Source organism: Spea bombifrons, chromosome 4 (genome assembly GCF_027358695.1).
Source record: "Spea bombifrons isolate aSpeBom1 chromosome 4, aSpeBom1.2.pri, whole genome shotgun sequence".
Classification (NCBI taxonomy): Eukaryota; Metazoa; Chordata; class Amphibia; order Anura; family Pelobatidae; genus Spea; species Spea bombifrons.
Window position 1 is genome coordinate 102,091,752 of NC_071090.1, and position 17,303 is coordinate 102,109,054.

The window sequence follows — 17,303 nt, forward strand, 5'->3', positions numbered from 1 at the left end:
CAACTTGGCGGAATTTAACAACATTTTGTTATGTTTCACTTCAGCATCAAATTCTAGATCAAATATATGTTGTAGAATGTTGGGTTCTCTTGACTTACACCATCCAGATAATTAGACAGCTGCACCATCTCCAAAGTCACAGCTGAGGTGTTCTTGCCCACCAAGTCATACTGGAGAAAGATAAAAAAAAACAAGAAGAAAAAAAGAAACTGTTACAAAGAAACGCCCAATAATTACGACAACTGAAGACTGAAGAAGAAGAATCAAAAACATCAGTCGGCTACAAACTAGAGCGTATCCGCCAGTGTTTGTCTTAAACATAGAAGCGGATACTCTCGTACTCTTTGAGGGTTCCAGTAGCCACCCAAGCTGTGGAGTTGGGTTCAGTATCTTAACAACACTCCTCAACCTGCTCTGTTGAACTTAACACTATAATTAATTTTATTACACGCAACATTACAAATTACACACACACAGAATGGAAATTAATATAAAAAAAAAGAAAAAGCTATATTTTTATAAAATATAATGACAAAAAAAAAAATCATACAGGCATGCATCACACCTGAAATTCACTTTTTGTTTTCGCGAACCTCTGCCTTCTCAGATTGGAGCGTAGTGGAAGTCTTACATTTCCCATTAAACACAAAAGATACTTTGATCAGACACGGGCGTTAAGGCCGTTTTTTTTTTTTTTTTTTAAGCAGTCGTAATGGGGAGATACGTGGTTTGCGTATTTTGTCAACTTTGCCAACCACGTATGGCCCACGTGGTTGGCAGTCAAAGGGTTAAAAGGGTAGGGAGTCGGCGAGAAACAAGGGTGTGATGTTAAGTGGTTTTTTTTTTGGTTTTTTTTTTATAATCCTCAGCATGGGTGGAAATTGTCGGGGGATTTCTCCGAAATAACTGAGCTAATACAATAACAGATGTGCATGATGTCACATGGAACTGGCTGACGGTAGAGTTTGGCAGCTCCTGCCGGACAAATGGAAACCATTAATAAAAAGGTAACAGCTTTTACAATTACTAGATTTTTTCCATTAAAACTACTAATAGTGCTCTTTGACAACCGGTCAAGAGATAAATAAGGGGCTAGTAACATACATGGCAAAAGGTGGCAGAACTAGCATAATAACTGGTTTCCCTGTACTATCATCATCTCCCCTTGCTACCTCAATGGGGAGGAATATTCATGCAGCTCCCGGTAATAGGAAGTTCAGATGGTTGTTCCCATGGTATACATGTAAGGTGGGTTTCTGTCTCTTTAAGCAATTTTAAATCAAATATGTACAAGATTCAAAAGTAGACACGGGAACCGGCTTAATCTGCACCTGGTATTTCATTATTATTATTATTATTGATTTATACGGCGCCTTCATATTCCGCACAATAGGTAAGCAGGACATAATCTGGATTTACAGATCCAAAAGATGATTCTGAAGTCTTACTGAGAATATAAAGTACAATTTGAGGCAGTAACACACCCCAGGGTCACAAAGCATTCAGGAAAAGGGTTGTATCGGAACTGAACGTCCTCATTCACATTTAGGTCAAGGGGGTACAAGTTGATGTTCCAGCAAACAGATGTGTCATAAGCTGGAACATACCCAAAGGGTGGATCTTTCTCTCAAATATTTAATCAGGCCAAAAAAAGTGTCTGAAGGATCTGTACTAATCCCTCTTATAATTTAGATGAAGAATGAACAGTTTCCATTGCAGCTCAGACCTTAATCACCGCTGCCATGCTGCCACCGGGCAACCTCTTGAAGGGAAGCGCGTGGGTATGACGTTACATCCCGGTGTTCTACTTCAACAAATCGTGGGATGCAAGAGACACCCCCAGTGTCTTGGGCCGCTAAATGTCGGTGGTACGGGCTTGAGTTATCAAAACGTTTAGCGTCGGAGGTCGCTTAGAACCTAATTTTGAGTGGCGACTGCTCATGCCGCGGACATTTTTATTTGAATACTTTTAATTTCATATCCATATCACAGGGAACATTGTAGAGTTACCCAAAGTCTCGTTTGGTCAGTAGACAGCTGTTGACTATATGCGAGTAACGATGTTATCTAGGTCTTCGCTCCCAGAATGTTTTTTTGCTTTTTAGCTTACCCTTTCCTTGTCGACAACCAAGAACAGTTCCACATATCTCGTCTGTGGCAGGATGGCTCTCTTCCTCTAAAAATACCAAAATATTATTTATATCATCAGCATGCTGACTTCAAGCCTAAATGCAGTACCAATTACGGGAATCAATAGCGGCTAATTATATTTGCCCGAAACATTCAGATGCATTATTAACGATATTGATCCAATGCAAACAAAAGCACCGGGAGACAATAATACAGAAGAAAAAGGATGCGCAGACATATATATGCCCCATATCTACGCTCCAGAATACATTCCACCTACCCCAAAACTCAGATACCAATAATCTAAAGAGAACAGGAGTGACCTTCTCCACCAGGGAGCATCTAAAGGAAGGGGCAGCATCAGCCAAGGATGCCCCACTGCCTGTTTTCCAGTAGTTTATTGTAATTTTCCACAATATGCTATAAGCTTAGATTTTAACCTCACATATCCTCTAGTAAAGTCCTTTTTTTTGGCTAATAATAAAGAAATATACCCGCAGTAGCCGAGTCATACTGGGCGAGTCATTATGACTCTCATGGGCCTGTGCTTCTGGACTTGGCACACCACACATCACAGGTTCCTTCTTCACATCCTTCAGGTCATAAATCAAGTGTTGGAATTTCGAGGAAGACTCCAAAGGTTCAATTCCATAACTGCTGTTTTCCAGGTGTAACAAGCCTCTGCGGGAGATAAAAAACAACAACACAGGGTGAAACTTAGTCGTCAGATGTAATCAGGAAGCTTCTCATTTCTAATGGTCTACTTTTTGGGGGGTTAATGTCACAAAATGTAGGGTGACAGGATGGCTTTGTCTGATTTTGGATAGTGAATATTTAGTATGTGTTCATTACCCTAAAGCTCGAATCCATTATTTTCTTCTTCTTCTACCAACATCTGCTTCTTGTCTCCAATTTATCCAATGCATATATTTTAGGAATGACTCTAAATCATGGCAGTCCTTAAAAGGGAAATTTCTAAGCCTCCTGAGAGGGTAATTTCTCTTTCCAAATATATATATATATATATTTTTTTTAAACTTAAACTTGCTGAAATTTATGTAAATTGTAAAAGCGTCTACGTGTCACCATGCCGCTCTACATAGACCTGTTCAAAAGTATTTTATATGTGCAAATGCAAGTAACGTCAGACATTTTTAGACAGATATCAGCCTGTGTGTGAACTTGGACTAGCTTGCAATTAGGAAGACCGATAAGTGTGTTAGAAAAGGGATGTTCCTGGGGGGGGCACATTTTATAATACACCTTCAAGTAAGTTGGTTGGGAAATAAGACCTAAAAAGTCCACATCAGTCCTATTGAAGAATGAAGTACCTCAGGCCTGAGCAGGTGCTGACGGCTACCAGGGACTCGGGGATCCCTTCTGCATACCCTTGGTAATGGCAGTGAGCCTAGAAGAAAAAAAAAATCATATCATGCCTACATAGAACACATAACACACAGAGGTTTACACCAATGAAGACCCCTAAACCCATCACGGTACATTTCTCCCAACCAAAAAGGTTAGACTTCAAAGACTTTAGAGCCAAAGCGGCTACTTTAATGAAATAAAAGGTCCCCATCTTCCTTTGGTTTCCAATACCACCTGTACGCAGGTGACACATTGTAACAACGCTACGGAATCTGCTGGCGCTTTATAAATAAATATAGTGTAACGTAATAAGTGATAACACAACGGTAAGGAATAATCATGGACCTTACCGACGTAATGGCTTTTATGATGATTCCTCCCCCCAAAGTTATCCCTGCACTAGTTGCCGTCAGGCTACCTTAGCAAAGGGTGGCAAGAGTTTTGGGAGAACAAGTATTTCTATAAATTATGAAAGGTATGAGAGGACATGTCACTGTTGTATAAGGACAGCCAAGGGCTTGGATCACTTAAGCAGATAAGAGTTTTCACGTCAAGGAACCGGTTTCCCCTCTGGCAAATTGTAGGTTGCAAATTATTTACTGAATTAGACAAAAGAACTCACAGGCATTGAGGGGTTTGTATATCGACGAGAGGAGACAAAGCTTGCCATTCCAGAACACAAAGTTCAGAAAAATGATTAACTCACAAGATGGGGAACAACCAGCGAGAATCACCCTTTCATTGTGTTTTTATGGGGCGGAACAGGCAACTTTATGACCTACGTTGGTCTTCGTGAAGCCTGAGAACATACGTGTAACACAGGAAAATATACATGGTGATAACCCTCATGTTTATGCAACATAGAATAGCCATTGCTCCACCCTTCATTGGGTTCCAATCCTTTCTGACACATGACAAGTATTACGCAATATTCTGCTGTGTTAAGGTATGATATGGATCAAGGTAAGTGAATCTGTTGCCCGTGACGTCCCACAGAAACATTCGACAATACTTAAGGTGTGGCAACCTTCATTTTTGAGGGGCCTGCGCATGTAGGTTCCGTTGGAGAACTGCACTATTCCAAACACCAACGAGAAAACACCAAATACAACTCTACAAGACCGCTTTCTTCCCCGCAGTTCCACCGAGCTTATCGGAGAGTTAGTAGGAATTTTATTTGTAAATCCCAATCTCGTTTCAAATGCTATCCAAGGTCAAGATGACAGCCTTCGCTGATCCTGGAAGTATTTTCAAACAATTGGTCTTATCAATAGAGCAGGATACGTAGCTCATGAGTAACAGCAGACAAGTCAGCATTTATTTGGGTACTTCCTCCGTAACCCAACATTTATACGCCCTTAATCATATCCTACGTGCTATTTTTGACATTAACAAGTGCAGTACGTAAAAAATAGTGGTAATGTATTCCTGTTTGTGGCCCTCAAGAACACCAGAGGGGAAAAAAACTTCCCTAAATGAACAAGAAAGCTGAAGATTTTTCTTCTAAATATTCACATTTTCTATACAATGCTTGTTTATAAGACATGAAATCAAATGTATCAATGCGTTTATCTCCTCCGTATTCTTCACTCCCTATATTATTTTGCACAATCCTTTTTTTTATTATTTTATTTAATATTTTGTTATATTTTAGCTGGTGTGGGGTCAAGGCCAGTGTTTGTTTGGCCGTGTTTGGCAGGAGAGGGAACATGCTTGCCAATATGCTAATTTTCCACAAGTCGTGATTTCTGGGCACGGTCTCGCCCGAGCGTCCCGTTGAGCTGTAGACTCGATTGTAGTCAATTACAGTTCCCACATTGCCACCGGGCGATGTTGTTGTCTATGTGTGTATAAAAACCCTTGAAAGGAGTAATAAATCTGCTCACTGCTAGGAAGGGCTATCCGGCCTGCTGAAGCTGTTGTACCTTGTATGATACGAATTGGAAGGCTTATCCCGGGACCTGGAACCTGAGGCTCCCTTATACTTGGTTTCCCCCGGGGACCTTGTTTCAGGACATTTCAATCCTTTTAACTATGCATTATACAGGGCCAACAGTTACCAATCACATTTGCCCCTCTGTAAGATCAGGGAGAAAATGTTAACCAGGCTTAACTCACAGGAGAAACTCACTGGCGATGACGCTTTAACATTTGCATTGTGACCAAAAAAACAACAAAAGGTAAATCTATTGTTTATGCAAATATATAGATAATATATTCATATATTCATAGTACTGTGAAAGACAAAAGCACACAGGGATGATTGCCATTCTAACTTTCTACCAACTTTCCTTCATAGCAGGAATGGGTGACAAATAATTTAAACACGCATGGGATAGCCATATGGCTCCAGAATCTAAGAGGAGACCAACGACTGATGATTAAGGTTTGGTGCTTTTTAAATTCCTTAAGCTTTCCGTGGTCTCTCTTTTGTAAATGCAAGGGGGGCATTCTGCAGAAGCTTACATATTTGCCCCCATTCCTGCCCAGGAGTTGTGACCACAGGTGACCACATCACCCTTGCACTTGATATCATTTGGCAAGTCAGCCCCTAATCAGATTCCCATGCCCGAGTATGGAACGCGCTTGCATTGGCCCAAGAATCGTCAGACCATGGAAGAGGGGATTGGCTGCAGCTTCTACTTCACTTAAGTGCAAATAAAGTACATGAGAATACAGAATATTACGAGTCAATAAGAAAAAAAGAACATAATGATCACGGTAAAACCACAATTTGATTAGTGGGGATGACATGACAGGACAATCTCTCTCTCTCATCTCTTCCTCATTCCTTCACATGACTCGTTCATTACACAATTATATTTCTACAAAGAATGTGAGCTCAACTTTGCAGTTAAGTAAAGCTTTTTCTTCTGGTGCATCTGATAAGTATTATCTAACCGTTTTTATTTGTTCCAAAGTTCTCTCCCTTCTCCTTACCGACCTTCAGGGCCGGACTGGCCAAATTTCCCGGTAGGCCGCCTCACAAGGAGCGTAAGCCAGGCTCCATGCCAGGATGGCGCCCGCTACCGAATGAGCAGGACCGGTTGGGGAGATCACGGATCTGAAGCTGATAAATCTCAGGGACTCTCCTGATAAATCTGTAATTTATCTGTTTATACATACATATTATGCTATTGTTTTTAATTTTTTTTTTTTACATTGAACCTACTATCAACCTTTTGGTGCCTTTTTGAAGATATACGGGGGGGGGGGGGCACATGCATGAAATGTATTAAGTCTTAATGTTTTGCAGAAAGCTTGCCACTTTAACCAAACTAGATAAGATACTTTTATAGCTCCCCACATGTGATTATTTGTAAAGTGAATCGCATGCGAGGTTAGCATCTGCTGACAAAGGCCGTCCTTGCGTCAGCATTATATTCTGCCTCTCCCTTCTCTAAATTGGACAGAGGAATAGCAAGTGTTACAATGTAGCACCTTTCACTAGATATCAACGATCCCACCGCAGCTGTTCCCCTCCAAATACGTTCCCCCTCTCTATTTGCCATTATTTTTGGTTGGGTCTCTTTAAAGACTATATTACATGAAAATCACATAAAATGATAGGCCAAATTACAAACAGCCTACACATGGAAGATTTATTAAATGGCACAGACCTGATCTCGAAGCTGGCTCGACAGTCTACTTCCGTCTTCTGCATATGTATAAACAGCCAAAGACTCAGCTAAAAAGTCTCTAAAATAAAAATAAAATAAAATACAGTTTAAGGTGTTACTGCAGGTTTGCAGTATGTGGTGGGTCGGTTACCAAAACCCTCACAACCTCATGTATAGTAATACAGCTCAGCAGTTTGTAACATATTTTGGAAATATATGAAATATATATATATGAAATATATATATATATATATATATAAGATATCATTGAATTGCCCCTTAAATGCTTCTAATTTGTGTAATAATTATAAAATAAGTTACAAAAAAAAGGGTGATCAGGAAGAGTTTAGATGCATGGTCTCGGAGTGACAAACTTGGTACTTGAAAGCCAAATTCCTTTTTGGAACTTTAGGACTTCTCACCCATAGCACAAGCACGGCCTGGCCATGGTGCTTCCAGTTGTTGACCCTTGGCCCGTCAACACACTTTATTGCTTACTGAGTATCCAGACCATATGTCCACCTGACCTCGTTCTGCATGATATGATGACTACCTGCTAACCTGGCTTCTTTATTACACTGCCTGTGGTGGGCTTCTCCGACCACATCATATCAGTGACCTGCCCTCGTCAAAGTTCTCGCAAACAGGTAATCAAGCAAATAACATTGATTAAAACAGAAAAACCCGTTTCAGAAATCCCTGTGTGAGCGAGCCTCTTGAGAACTAGAGTTTTAGACCACCATGTTCTAAGCAGATAATCTCAAGATAAATTAGTATTTTATTAAATATCAACTTATTAAAAACACAAGCAATATTTAAAAAGGTACAGTAATGTCTAGTGGAAAATACTAGAGAAAAAAATGATTTACTTACACTTGAACAGAGCCTTTAAAGCAAAACAGTTTCTTGGCCAATACAGATAAATTGCCTTGTTTTGGATAATTATATTATTGGAAGTAATTCCAAGTCGAGAACTGTTCTCTCATTTCACTTAATAAATGTACATTTCACTTTCAACTGAATAGGTAAAGCTAAAATTAGTTTAATAGGTCTTAAAACCCACTACAGGCAAGGAAAGGCTGGATCAGGCGTTACATGACACTATTAAAAAAATGTAAGAATTCTGGGTTAATAGAACTATTAAAATACAGCTCGTAATTACCTGTTTCTTTCGAGGTGTAGGATGTATTTCTTGCCTTCTACCTCAATCATATAAGAAAGTGAACCCTAAAGGAGTAAAATAAATAAAAAAAGGGAGAATGAACAGACAATTCCATGTGTTCTTCTACAATCAACTCTTTAAATATAGAGGTTTATAAAAACCATGTTTCAAAATTCCATAAATGTTATCTTTCCACGTTTTTGTCCAAACAACTGGCTAACTTTCCAGACATTCATTTGGATCAGTATGATCACAAGACACATTACAGTAGATCACCTAAAATGATTCTATCAAAATGCCCTGGCAGGTATGAGTGGCCAGCAAAGAAACCTATCAACAAAACCTTAATAAGATATTTGTGATGCTCAAAGATGATTTTCTTTGATAAGGACCTGGACTACTTAGGGATTTTAATGCAAAACCCAGGACATCTGTAAAGGCAATGACTAACTTGTGTATAAGGGATCTATATAAAGTTATACAATGAACACACTAGATGTTCTGGTTAAAAAAAGAATGTTTTTCATATGTGATGCAGCCTATAGATATTATCCGCAAGGAAGCCATCTGCACTTTTTGGTTGCTTAATTCAGGTCAACAGACAAGTTCTCTATAAATTTCATCAGAAATCTGCTTCCCTTTTGCAAACTTTTGGCTGTTGGCTAAACCCAAACCAATTTCCTCTTACTGAAGAACATTAATAGCCGCGGTGATTCCAGAAATAGATATAATGCATGGTCAGAAGTCTGAAGCTTCAAGGGGGAAAAAAAAGGTCTACACATTGGACGTGTCTTCTCTAATTCCCAACTAAGACTGATGTGAAAAAATAAAAATGATGCCAAAATTTTAACAGTAATCTTACTGTTAAATGGGTACAATGGGCCACCCGATTGAGATATGAAGACTTTTCAAACCATGCACGAGAATTCTCAAAGGTGATCCCTCACCTTGGGTGATCCCCACCACATGCCAGTTACTGCTTGGGGAAAGGGGCACGGAGCTGCTAGGGAGAGCCACCATCACAGTCTCCTCTATGTCAGTAATTGTATGTAGATATGTTGACCTAGAACCAGCCCGCAACACACAGGCTATGCGTACAGAAATTATCTTAAATTGCTTTACCTCCTTATCGGCTGCATCTCTTCTTGCCCGTGTAATCTTCTGAGGGACTATAATTTCGAAAGAATCGAGAAAGGCCGTCTGGTCCAGACCTAAGGAAAGACACGCCAACACAGAGGCATATGAGCTCGCTGTATAATTAGTACACATCCAACAATGCGGTTACTAACAAAACATCTCCGCTCGTTGGTTACAAGTAATATTTTGCGTAAAGATGCCTTCTTTGGAGAGGAAAAGTCTAACAAAGTCTGTTTAGGGCAAAAGGTTTCAAGACCACAATGGCCCTTTGTTCAAGTGAATTTCTGCAGGTGCTTCTGGGGGTTTTAAAAACTCAGAAGACTAATAGCGTAGGTCCGCTATTAGGCATCACAAGCTTCTTTGAAGGGTTCTGTCTGGAACTAATATAGCAATATCCATGCTTGTGCTGGATACTAAATTTGTTGTAAAGTGAATTTAGACTTTACCCAGGTCAGCCTGCTCAATACAGGACGTCCGCCTCTTGTGCCCAACAACCGCTAACTCATCAGCAGCTCAGTTAAGCTAAACCGGTGATTGTGGAGTTAAGCCTCAATGATCATTGCTGTAGGCCCAATCAGAGGCTCGTGGGGCTCTTTCTTACTGTTGCTGGTCAGCCCCGGGCTTCAGTGCAGACGGCCGCAGCCGTGCCCCTGCGAGTATTTTATTTTTTAACAAAGACGTACCAGGTACGTCATTGGTCCTTTAGTGACATTTTCTGATGATGTACATGGTACGTCTTCTCTCGCAAAGGGCTAAAATAGGCAACATATACAAAACCATGGGAAAAAGTTAATGGTTGAGGTGGAGTTTTTTAGGGTTGGGGGAGGAGATGGAAACATTTCATTAGAGGAAATTGATTAGACGGTAATGGGCTCTGTCATGAGCTGTTGCCCAACACGCAAAAAGCCCCCAAAACTATTATTTACCCATACATTTTAAACCAAATAGCAAACGTAACAGAAACAAAATTATTTTCTTCAAAGCTTCTACACCCATCAGTAAATATATCCAATAAATTTATATTCAATGAGGTTCAAATTCCATAACCATGCTAAAAAAAGAAAATAGGTAAAAATATATATGTCCACGAGCTAGTAAACACTTTTGCACCCCTGGTGGACTCAACTTTTGAGGGACACAACAACCATCACCAGCGTATACAGAACCTCACCAGGTCATTATTTTGTTGCAGCAATTTAACTGTTAATGTTTATATTTGTATCTTGAACATTATTTATATCGGGGGAGGGTGGGTTTACAGCATGTGGGGGGTTACATATGGCATCACAAGACCCGCATGGTGGCAGGGATCACACTTTTTTTTTTTTACCAGCATGCCATCAAGCCCTTCGTTGTTTGTTACCATGGCAGCAAGCAACCGTTTTACCTGCTCCATGGGCTGATAACAGAGAGTGGAATATGAAAAAAAAACAATACAAAAAAAATGTACTTAAATGTACAATTTTAGTTAATGTTTTTGTTTGTTTGGGGGGGGGGTTAGTGTTTTATATTTTGCATATACCGGTAATTATTTTAACTTCCTTGACCATCTCTAGTTAAAAGTTGAATAAAAATTGTGTTTCTAATTTTTCCATGTTATATATATATTTTTTTTAACAGTCCAAATAATTAGTATTTTGATACGTGTACATATCAATAACAGAAATAAAGCAATCTGCTCCCTAGCGAGATGAAAGTGGCAAAATAAACCGTTATAATCCTCTTTAAAGGGGAATCAAAAGCTGAAAAGCTGCAGATCTCTGGCACTTGAAAACTGGAAAATATGCCACAATTTTTGCATGTGCCAGCTTGATCATCTCCATTAAAAATTCATAAAATTTTATTTCCGGGCAAGGATTCACAGAATTCCTGGTCGATTTTGGCCCCCAATGACTGCAGTTGTACAGCCCTGATCTATAAATAAGTAGCCTGTTTTGTGAGAATACAGCACACGACCTCGATTTAACGTAAGTGTTTCAGAAAAGAGCGAGAATATCCCGTTAGTACCGCCTACACCCTAATGTGAAACGCAAACTTCTGCGAGGTCACTTCCATTCCTAATACCAAGTACCTAGACGAGAATGATAAAGTGTGTGTGTGTATTTATATATCACATACACACACACACACATATACATACACTACCGTTCAAACGTTTGGGGTCACTTCATGGAAAACAAGGACATTTGTGGCTGAAACATAATTGCAAAAAGGTTTCTAACCATCAATTAGGATTTTAAACTTCAATTAGCAAATGCAGCGGTGCCATTGGAACACAGGAGTGATGGGAGTGATACAGGGCCTCTGTACGACATTAAAAATCAGCCGTTTCCAGCTACAATAGTCATTTACAACATTAACCCCGTCTGTGCTGGATTTCTCATCCATTTCATGTTATTTTAATGGATAAAATGTGATTTTCTTTCAAATACATGGACTTTCTAAGTGACCCCAAACCTTTGAACGGTAGTGTGTGTGTTTGCAGTATATATATATATATATATATATATATATATATATATATATATATATATATATATATATATATATATATATATATATATATATATCTCTTCAATGCTCTGCAGATGAACCTTCTAGGGAGCACTGGCAAGTAGGGGCAGCCCTAAGCGGGTTGGTTAGATGTAAAGATGTTGAGCCGCTACTCAAAGCTTTTTCTTAGTGTTTTATTGCAATTCTACAGCAGCCACCAGGATGTCCAGAGTAAGAAGGGCTTAACGTGGCATTTCCTTGAGGACGGCATCATTTCAGGGATTTTCTTTACAAACTATTTCTGTAAATGTGTTTTGGAGAGCGCGCTCCTGCCAGAGAGGTCTCTTGACCTGCGTTATTACTGACCCGCTTGGTTTGCCACCAAGTCCGACCGTCAGCCCTCCCCTGTGAACCTTGATTTGTGTAATTAATCTAAAACGTCACAACAGCAGGGACAGCTTCTCCTTCTGTCCCAGCCTGTCTTAACGCGTGTTAACCTTATTGTTAGTTTTATTGTATATTGTCAGTTTAAGGTTATTTATTTGCTCTTTTGCATTAATGCTATGGGATCCACCAATGCATTAAACATTAAAGTAATGTAATTTTATTGAAACAAATGTAATAGAAATAGTCAAAGGACTCCGTGTACTAGGAATAAGGCCCCTGCCCACGTGCGACTGATGAAAGACACGCAGCAAACATACAGATAAGGATATGGATGAGACGCGCACCTTGAGGGCTACAAGAAAATGGCGCTCCTCATCCTAAAAGTAATAGTTATAGATAACTTTTGTTACTTATATTTTATCTTAATGCTAATGTCTCCTACATTTTTGTTTCCTATTATTGTGTCAATATAATATACACATATACACGTTCTGCAAATGTTAGGCGTTTCCGACATGATGATGCAGGATACATTAGCACATATTTGTTGAAATCCATTACTATTTGCATAGTTATTAGTGGACATGCGCCATGTAACTTTTGCATATAAATACAATGTGAGCTGCTGGCTAATTTTAAGGAACCATTACAGCAAATATGGGATTGGCTGACACAAGAAAAAGTGCTCAAGCAATTAAATACTGTTAAGGTAGACAAGGCCCCTGGGCCGGATGGTATACACCCAAGGGTACCCCCAAGGAGCTAAGCCTAATCCTGGCCCAACTATTATTTTTTATTACTGATCTTTAGGGATTCTTTCGGCTCCGGCATAGTTCCATTAGATTGGCGCAAGGCAGATGTGCCCATATTTAAAAAGGGATCCAAATCTCAACCGGCCAGTTACAGACCAGTAAGCTTAACATCGGTAGTGGGGACATTATTTGAAGGGTTGCTAAAGGTATACATTCAAGATCATATCTTGATCCAGAATCCAATTAGTAGAAGTCAACATGGATTTGTGAAAGACCGGTCTTGTCAAAGCAACCTATTAGCATTCTATGAAGAAGTCAGTAAAAATATAGACCTGGGGTTGGCTGTAGATGTGATTTATCTGGACTTTGCTAAGGCATTTGATACGGTTCCACATAAAAGGCTACTCTATAAATTAACAGAAATAGGCTTAGGGGCAAATGTCTGTATTTGGATCGGAAATCGGCTAAAAGATAGAATGCAGAGTGTTGTTGTCAATGGATGTTTCTCAGCCTGTACGCAGGTATTAAGTGGAGTGCCTCAGGGGTCTGTCCTCGGTCCTCTTCTTTTTAATTTATTTATAAATGATCTCCCAAGCTGCATCGAGAGCCATGTCACAGTTTTTGCTGATGACACAAAATTAGGCCGGGTAACTCAGACTAATCTTGAAGTTTCTTCTTTGCAGGAGGGTTTAGGCAGAGTTGGGGACTGGGCGTGCCAGTGACAGATGAGGTTCAACGTAGATAAATGCAAAGTTATGCATTATGGTAAAAATAATAACAATGCAACCTATACTATGAATGGAATATCCTCTGGGAAAACTACCAATGCAAAGGGTTTAGGAATAATGGTAAACAACAACAAAAAATAAAGCTACAGTGAGCAATGCCAGCAAGTAGCTTTGAAGGCCAATAATGTTTTGGCATGCATAAAACAGGGTATTGATTCACGCGGTACAATTCTGGGCACCGGTCCTTAAAAATGACATTATGGAATTAGAAAGTGCAAAGGAGGGCTACGAAATTAATAAGGGGATTGGGAGATACTAGTTATGAAAGAGACTAAAAAAGTTAAAATTATATACGCTAGAAAACGGTGTCTCAGAGGAGATATGATAACATTATACAAATATATGCAGGGCCAATATAACGAGCTCTTCAGTGACCTGTTCATTAACAGAAATATACAAAGAACAGGAGGTCACCCTCTGAGACCCAAAGAGCGGAGATTTCACAGACGACAAAGGAAGGGATTTTTTACAGTAAGGACAATAAAGGTATGGAATTCACTGCCAAGGGAGGTGCTGCTATAAAATACATTAGATGTCTTCAAAATGAGTTTTTTTTTTTTAGAAAAGCATGACATACAGGGCTATAAATAGAATTAATATTTTAGAGCTTCTTGATCCAAGGAGAAATCCGATTGCCTTTTAAAGTCAAGAAGGAATCCTTTCCCCGATGGCAGAATTCGAAGTAGCTTAATTAGGGTTTTTTTTCGCCTTCTTTTGAACTTGATGGGCATAGGTTTTTTTTTTTTTTTTTAGTTTAGATATTATATACCCTTATTCTCCTTGTTTTCACAAAAAATGCTTAAGAAAAAGTCCCCATAGGATGCGTGAATAAGTGGTGTTACTTTGCGAACATGAAATGGTTGGACTTCCGTAGAAGCTCTCGAAATGTTGCATTAATCATAAGTAGGGTTCATTAAGGGAACAAGAGATTGCCATTCTTTATATTTATGAAGTCTGGCCCCGACAGACAGACGAAAGTTATTGTGTGTTCAGTTAATGCTGTTAAGACGCCAACCCATAACCATCTTCTCAGAACCAGCCTGAGCGAGATGTTGGGGGGGTTATTAATATTACGTGTGATCTAGCCTTTGGAGTAACTGCAGGTCATTGAGTTGGACAATAAGACGTATGAGGAATTTAAGAAAGGTACTGTCATGGCTTTGCATTGAAAGAAACTTAAAATAATATGTTTATTTAACATCTAGATTAGAAGGAAGCGTTAATTCTGTCCTTAACACTTCCACTAAGACAACCCAAACAGGATTAAATAGCAACAACAGAATCTAGAACAGAACTAACAAGCCCAGCGTCTCCTCTCTACAGCCCAAAAACTAAAGCAGACAAGAAGATCCTTACCAAATATTAGTACGAGTGATGGAGGACGAAGTTCATTTCCATTGTTCCCTAAATTAACCGATACAACTTTACAACTTTATGGTAACAGAGGAGAAAACCAGATGGAATGTTTACTTACTGGGGATGAACAGCAGGATTCCAAGGAGTCCAAGACCACTCCTTTATAATAATATCACTTATTTTATGTGCCATTTTTCTCTCTATAGATTCCTGGATCGGCTACTTTCTCACTATCCCAGAAGCCAACGGACTGAGAGACCGTCTTAAAGCAGATCTGTCACTTAAACGGCTCTACACTGATAGACAGATAAGCTAGCACACACACAATATATATTTATATATTTTTCTTTATATAATAGTAGCCCACAAGCTTATAAAGGCAGAATGAAGTGTAAAATGTAGAACGTGGGATGGTTACAGGCCCACGTCAAGGTTTCTATACCGAAAAGACATGAGTCATTACAGTCATACAAGTAATCCTTTCAGACGTTCCTAAATACGGAAACTTTAAGCGGTTATTTTCATTTTTGTCTGGAACACGGCAGACGGGTTTAAGAGCATATGCTTTGGAAAAGGATCACGAGTCTAGTGGAAAACTAAACATCAAGAAACACTTTGCCAAAAAGTGACCGTGCATCATAAAGCTCTTCCGCTCATAACCTTAGACAGAAATCCTTCGCGTTTAAAGAGCATTTTCGTTCAACTCTGAAATGTACTAGCGTTTGATAATATCCTCCCAAGGGAGAATGCTCCATGTATTTATGATCTGAATGTTGGCTCATCCACCTAAAAGTGATTTATCGTTTGCAAATATTACTTTTTGGACTGTCCCACTGTCCTGCTATTGTTGGCAGTTGGGATCATGTGCCAGATAGGGAGAACCTCTGATCTCCCCTGACCGGTAAAGTAGGTGCCACTGGTAAGGTGCTGGCCCTTTCTCCAAAGGGGTCCGTGTTTTGACATGTGAAACCTACTATGGTTTGAGAGAGACAGCTTCTGTTGGCGGCAGTGTTGCATAGCTTGAAAAATACCAGAAGACCGAAGAAGGACCTCTTTAACAAGTACAACGTTGGATGTATGGTTTTGTCATATTGACCCAATACAATTATAGAACCTTGAATGACTTGCTGACTGAGTTAGAATAACAGACTGGAAGCTTTAAAAGAAGGGTGGTGCTTGAAATCATTGGTTTTCCTCTGTTAACCAACCTCCCCCAACCATCCAAGAACAGTTTGGTGAGGAACAATGCCTTTTCCAGCATGATGGAGCACCTTGCCATAAGGCAAAAATGATAACTAAGCGGCTCGGGGAACAAAACATTGACATTTTGGGTCCATGGCCAGGAGACCCTGGCTATTACAACATGTTTCTCTCGTGATTCATTTTCTACACTGCAGTCTTCCAGGGCCGTGTACAGGCCAGGAATTCTGTGTATCCTCCCCGATAAACAAGGAGCTTAATGGATGCCACTTTTAAGTCCTTCAAGAAGTGGCGCCCCTTTAAGGAATGAACTGGAAGGTATAAATTCTAGTCTTATCTTCTTTTAAAGCATCGGAGGACATGACAGACAGGCATTATCACAACACAAGGCTGGAACTCACTCATATTTCAGTGGGTTGCAGCAGCTGCGGACATACAAAGTCAGTCAACGTAATAAAAACCCCATTGTCTGTATTTACAAAAAACAACCAACCTGTCCTTCTCAGTCTACCTAGCCTCACCGATTTTACAAAATGCAGCTGTTAAAGCCTCAGTATTACGATTAAAAAAACACACACACATACACATACACACACACATATATATATATATATATATATATATATACCCCCATTGCCCCTTTACCTGTCAAGCAGCAGAGGCAAGTATTCCCTATGTGCCCAGAGCATTTGAGCATGTCTTTGTTCAACCATGATTACCCTTCTCCATGTTAATAGTACACAAACAATATATATATATATTATTTTTTTGGTAGAGTGTCATTTATTAGAATTTTTTTAAAAAAATGCATTTTCACTTAGAATTTCCACTGATTAAAAAAACATGATTTATGTTCAACAACATCCCCCGAGTAAAATAATTCCCCAAATTAATGTTGTTTTTTTTTTTT

General features: G+C 39.4%; 1 protein-coding gene across 1 annotated transcript in view; it reads right to left on the reverse strand.

Annotated features, from left to right (window-relative positions):
* Positions 1 to 17,303, reverse strand: part of ADAM9 (ADAM metallopeptidase domain 9) — a 49,246-nt gene that overhangs the window by 21,277 nt on the left and 10,666 nt on the right. Inside the window, exons 2-8 of the mRNA XM_053463036.1 lie at positions 9,403 to 9,491; positions 8,281 to 8,345; positions 7,119 to 7,197; positions 3,462 to 3,538; positions 2,625 to 2,811; positions 2,111 to 2,176; positions 99 to 170 (exon numbers count right to left, since the gene is read on the reverse strand). Of these exons, the coding sequence (XP_053319011.1) occupies positions 99 to 170; positions 2,111 to 2,176; positions 2,625 to 2,811; positions 3,462 to 3,538; positions 7,119 to 7,197; positions 8,281 to 8,345; positions 9,403 to 9,491 (635 nt within the window). The remainder of the gene's footprint in view (positions 1 to 98; positions 171 to 2,110; positions 2,177 to 2,624; positions 2,812 to 3,461; positions 3,539 to 7,118; positions 7,198 to 8,280; positions 8,346 to 9,402; positions 9,492 to 17,303) is intronic.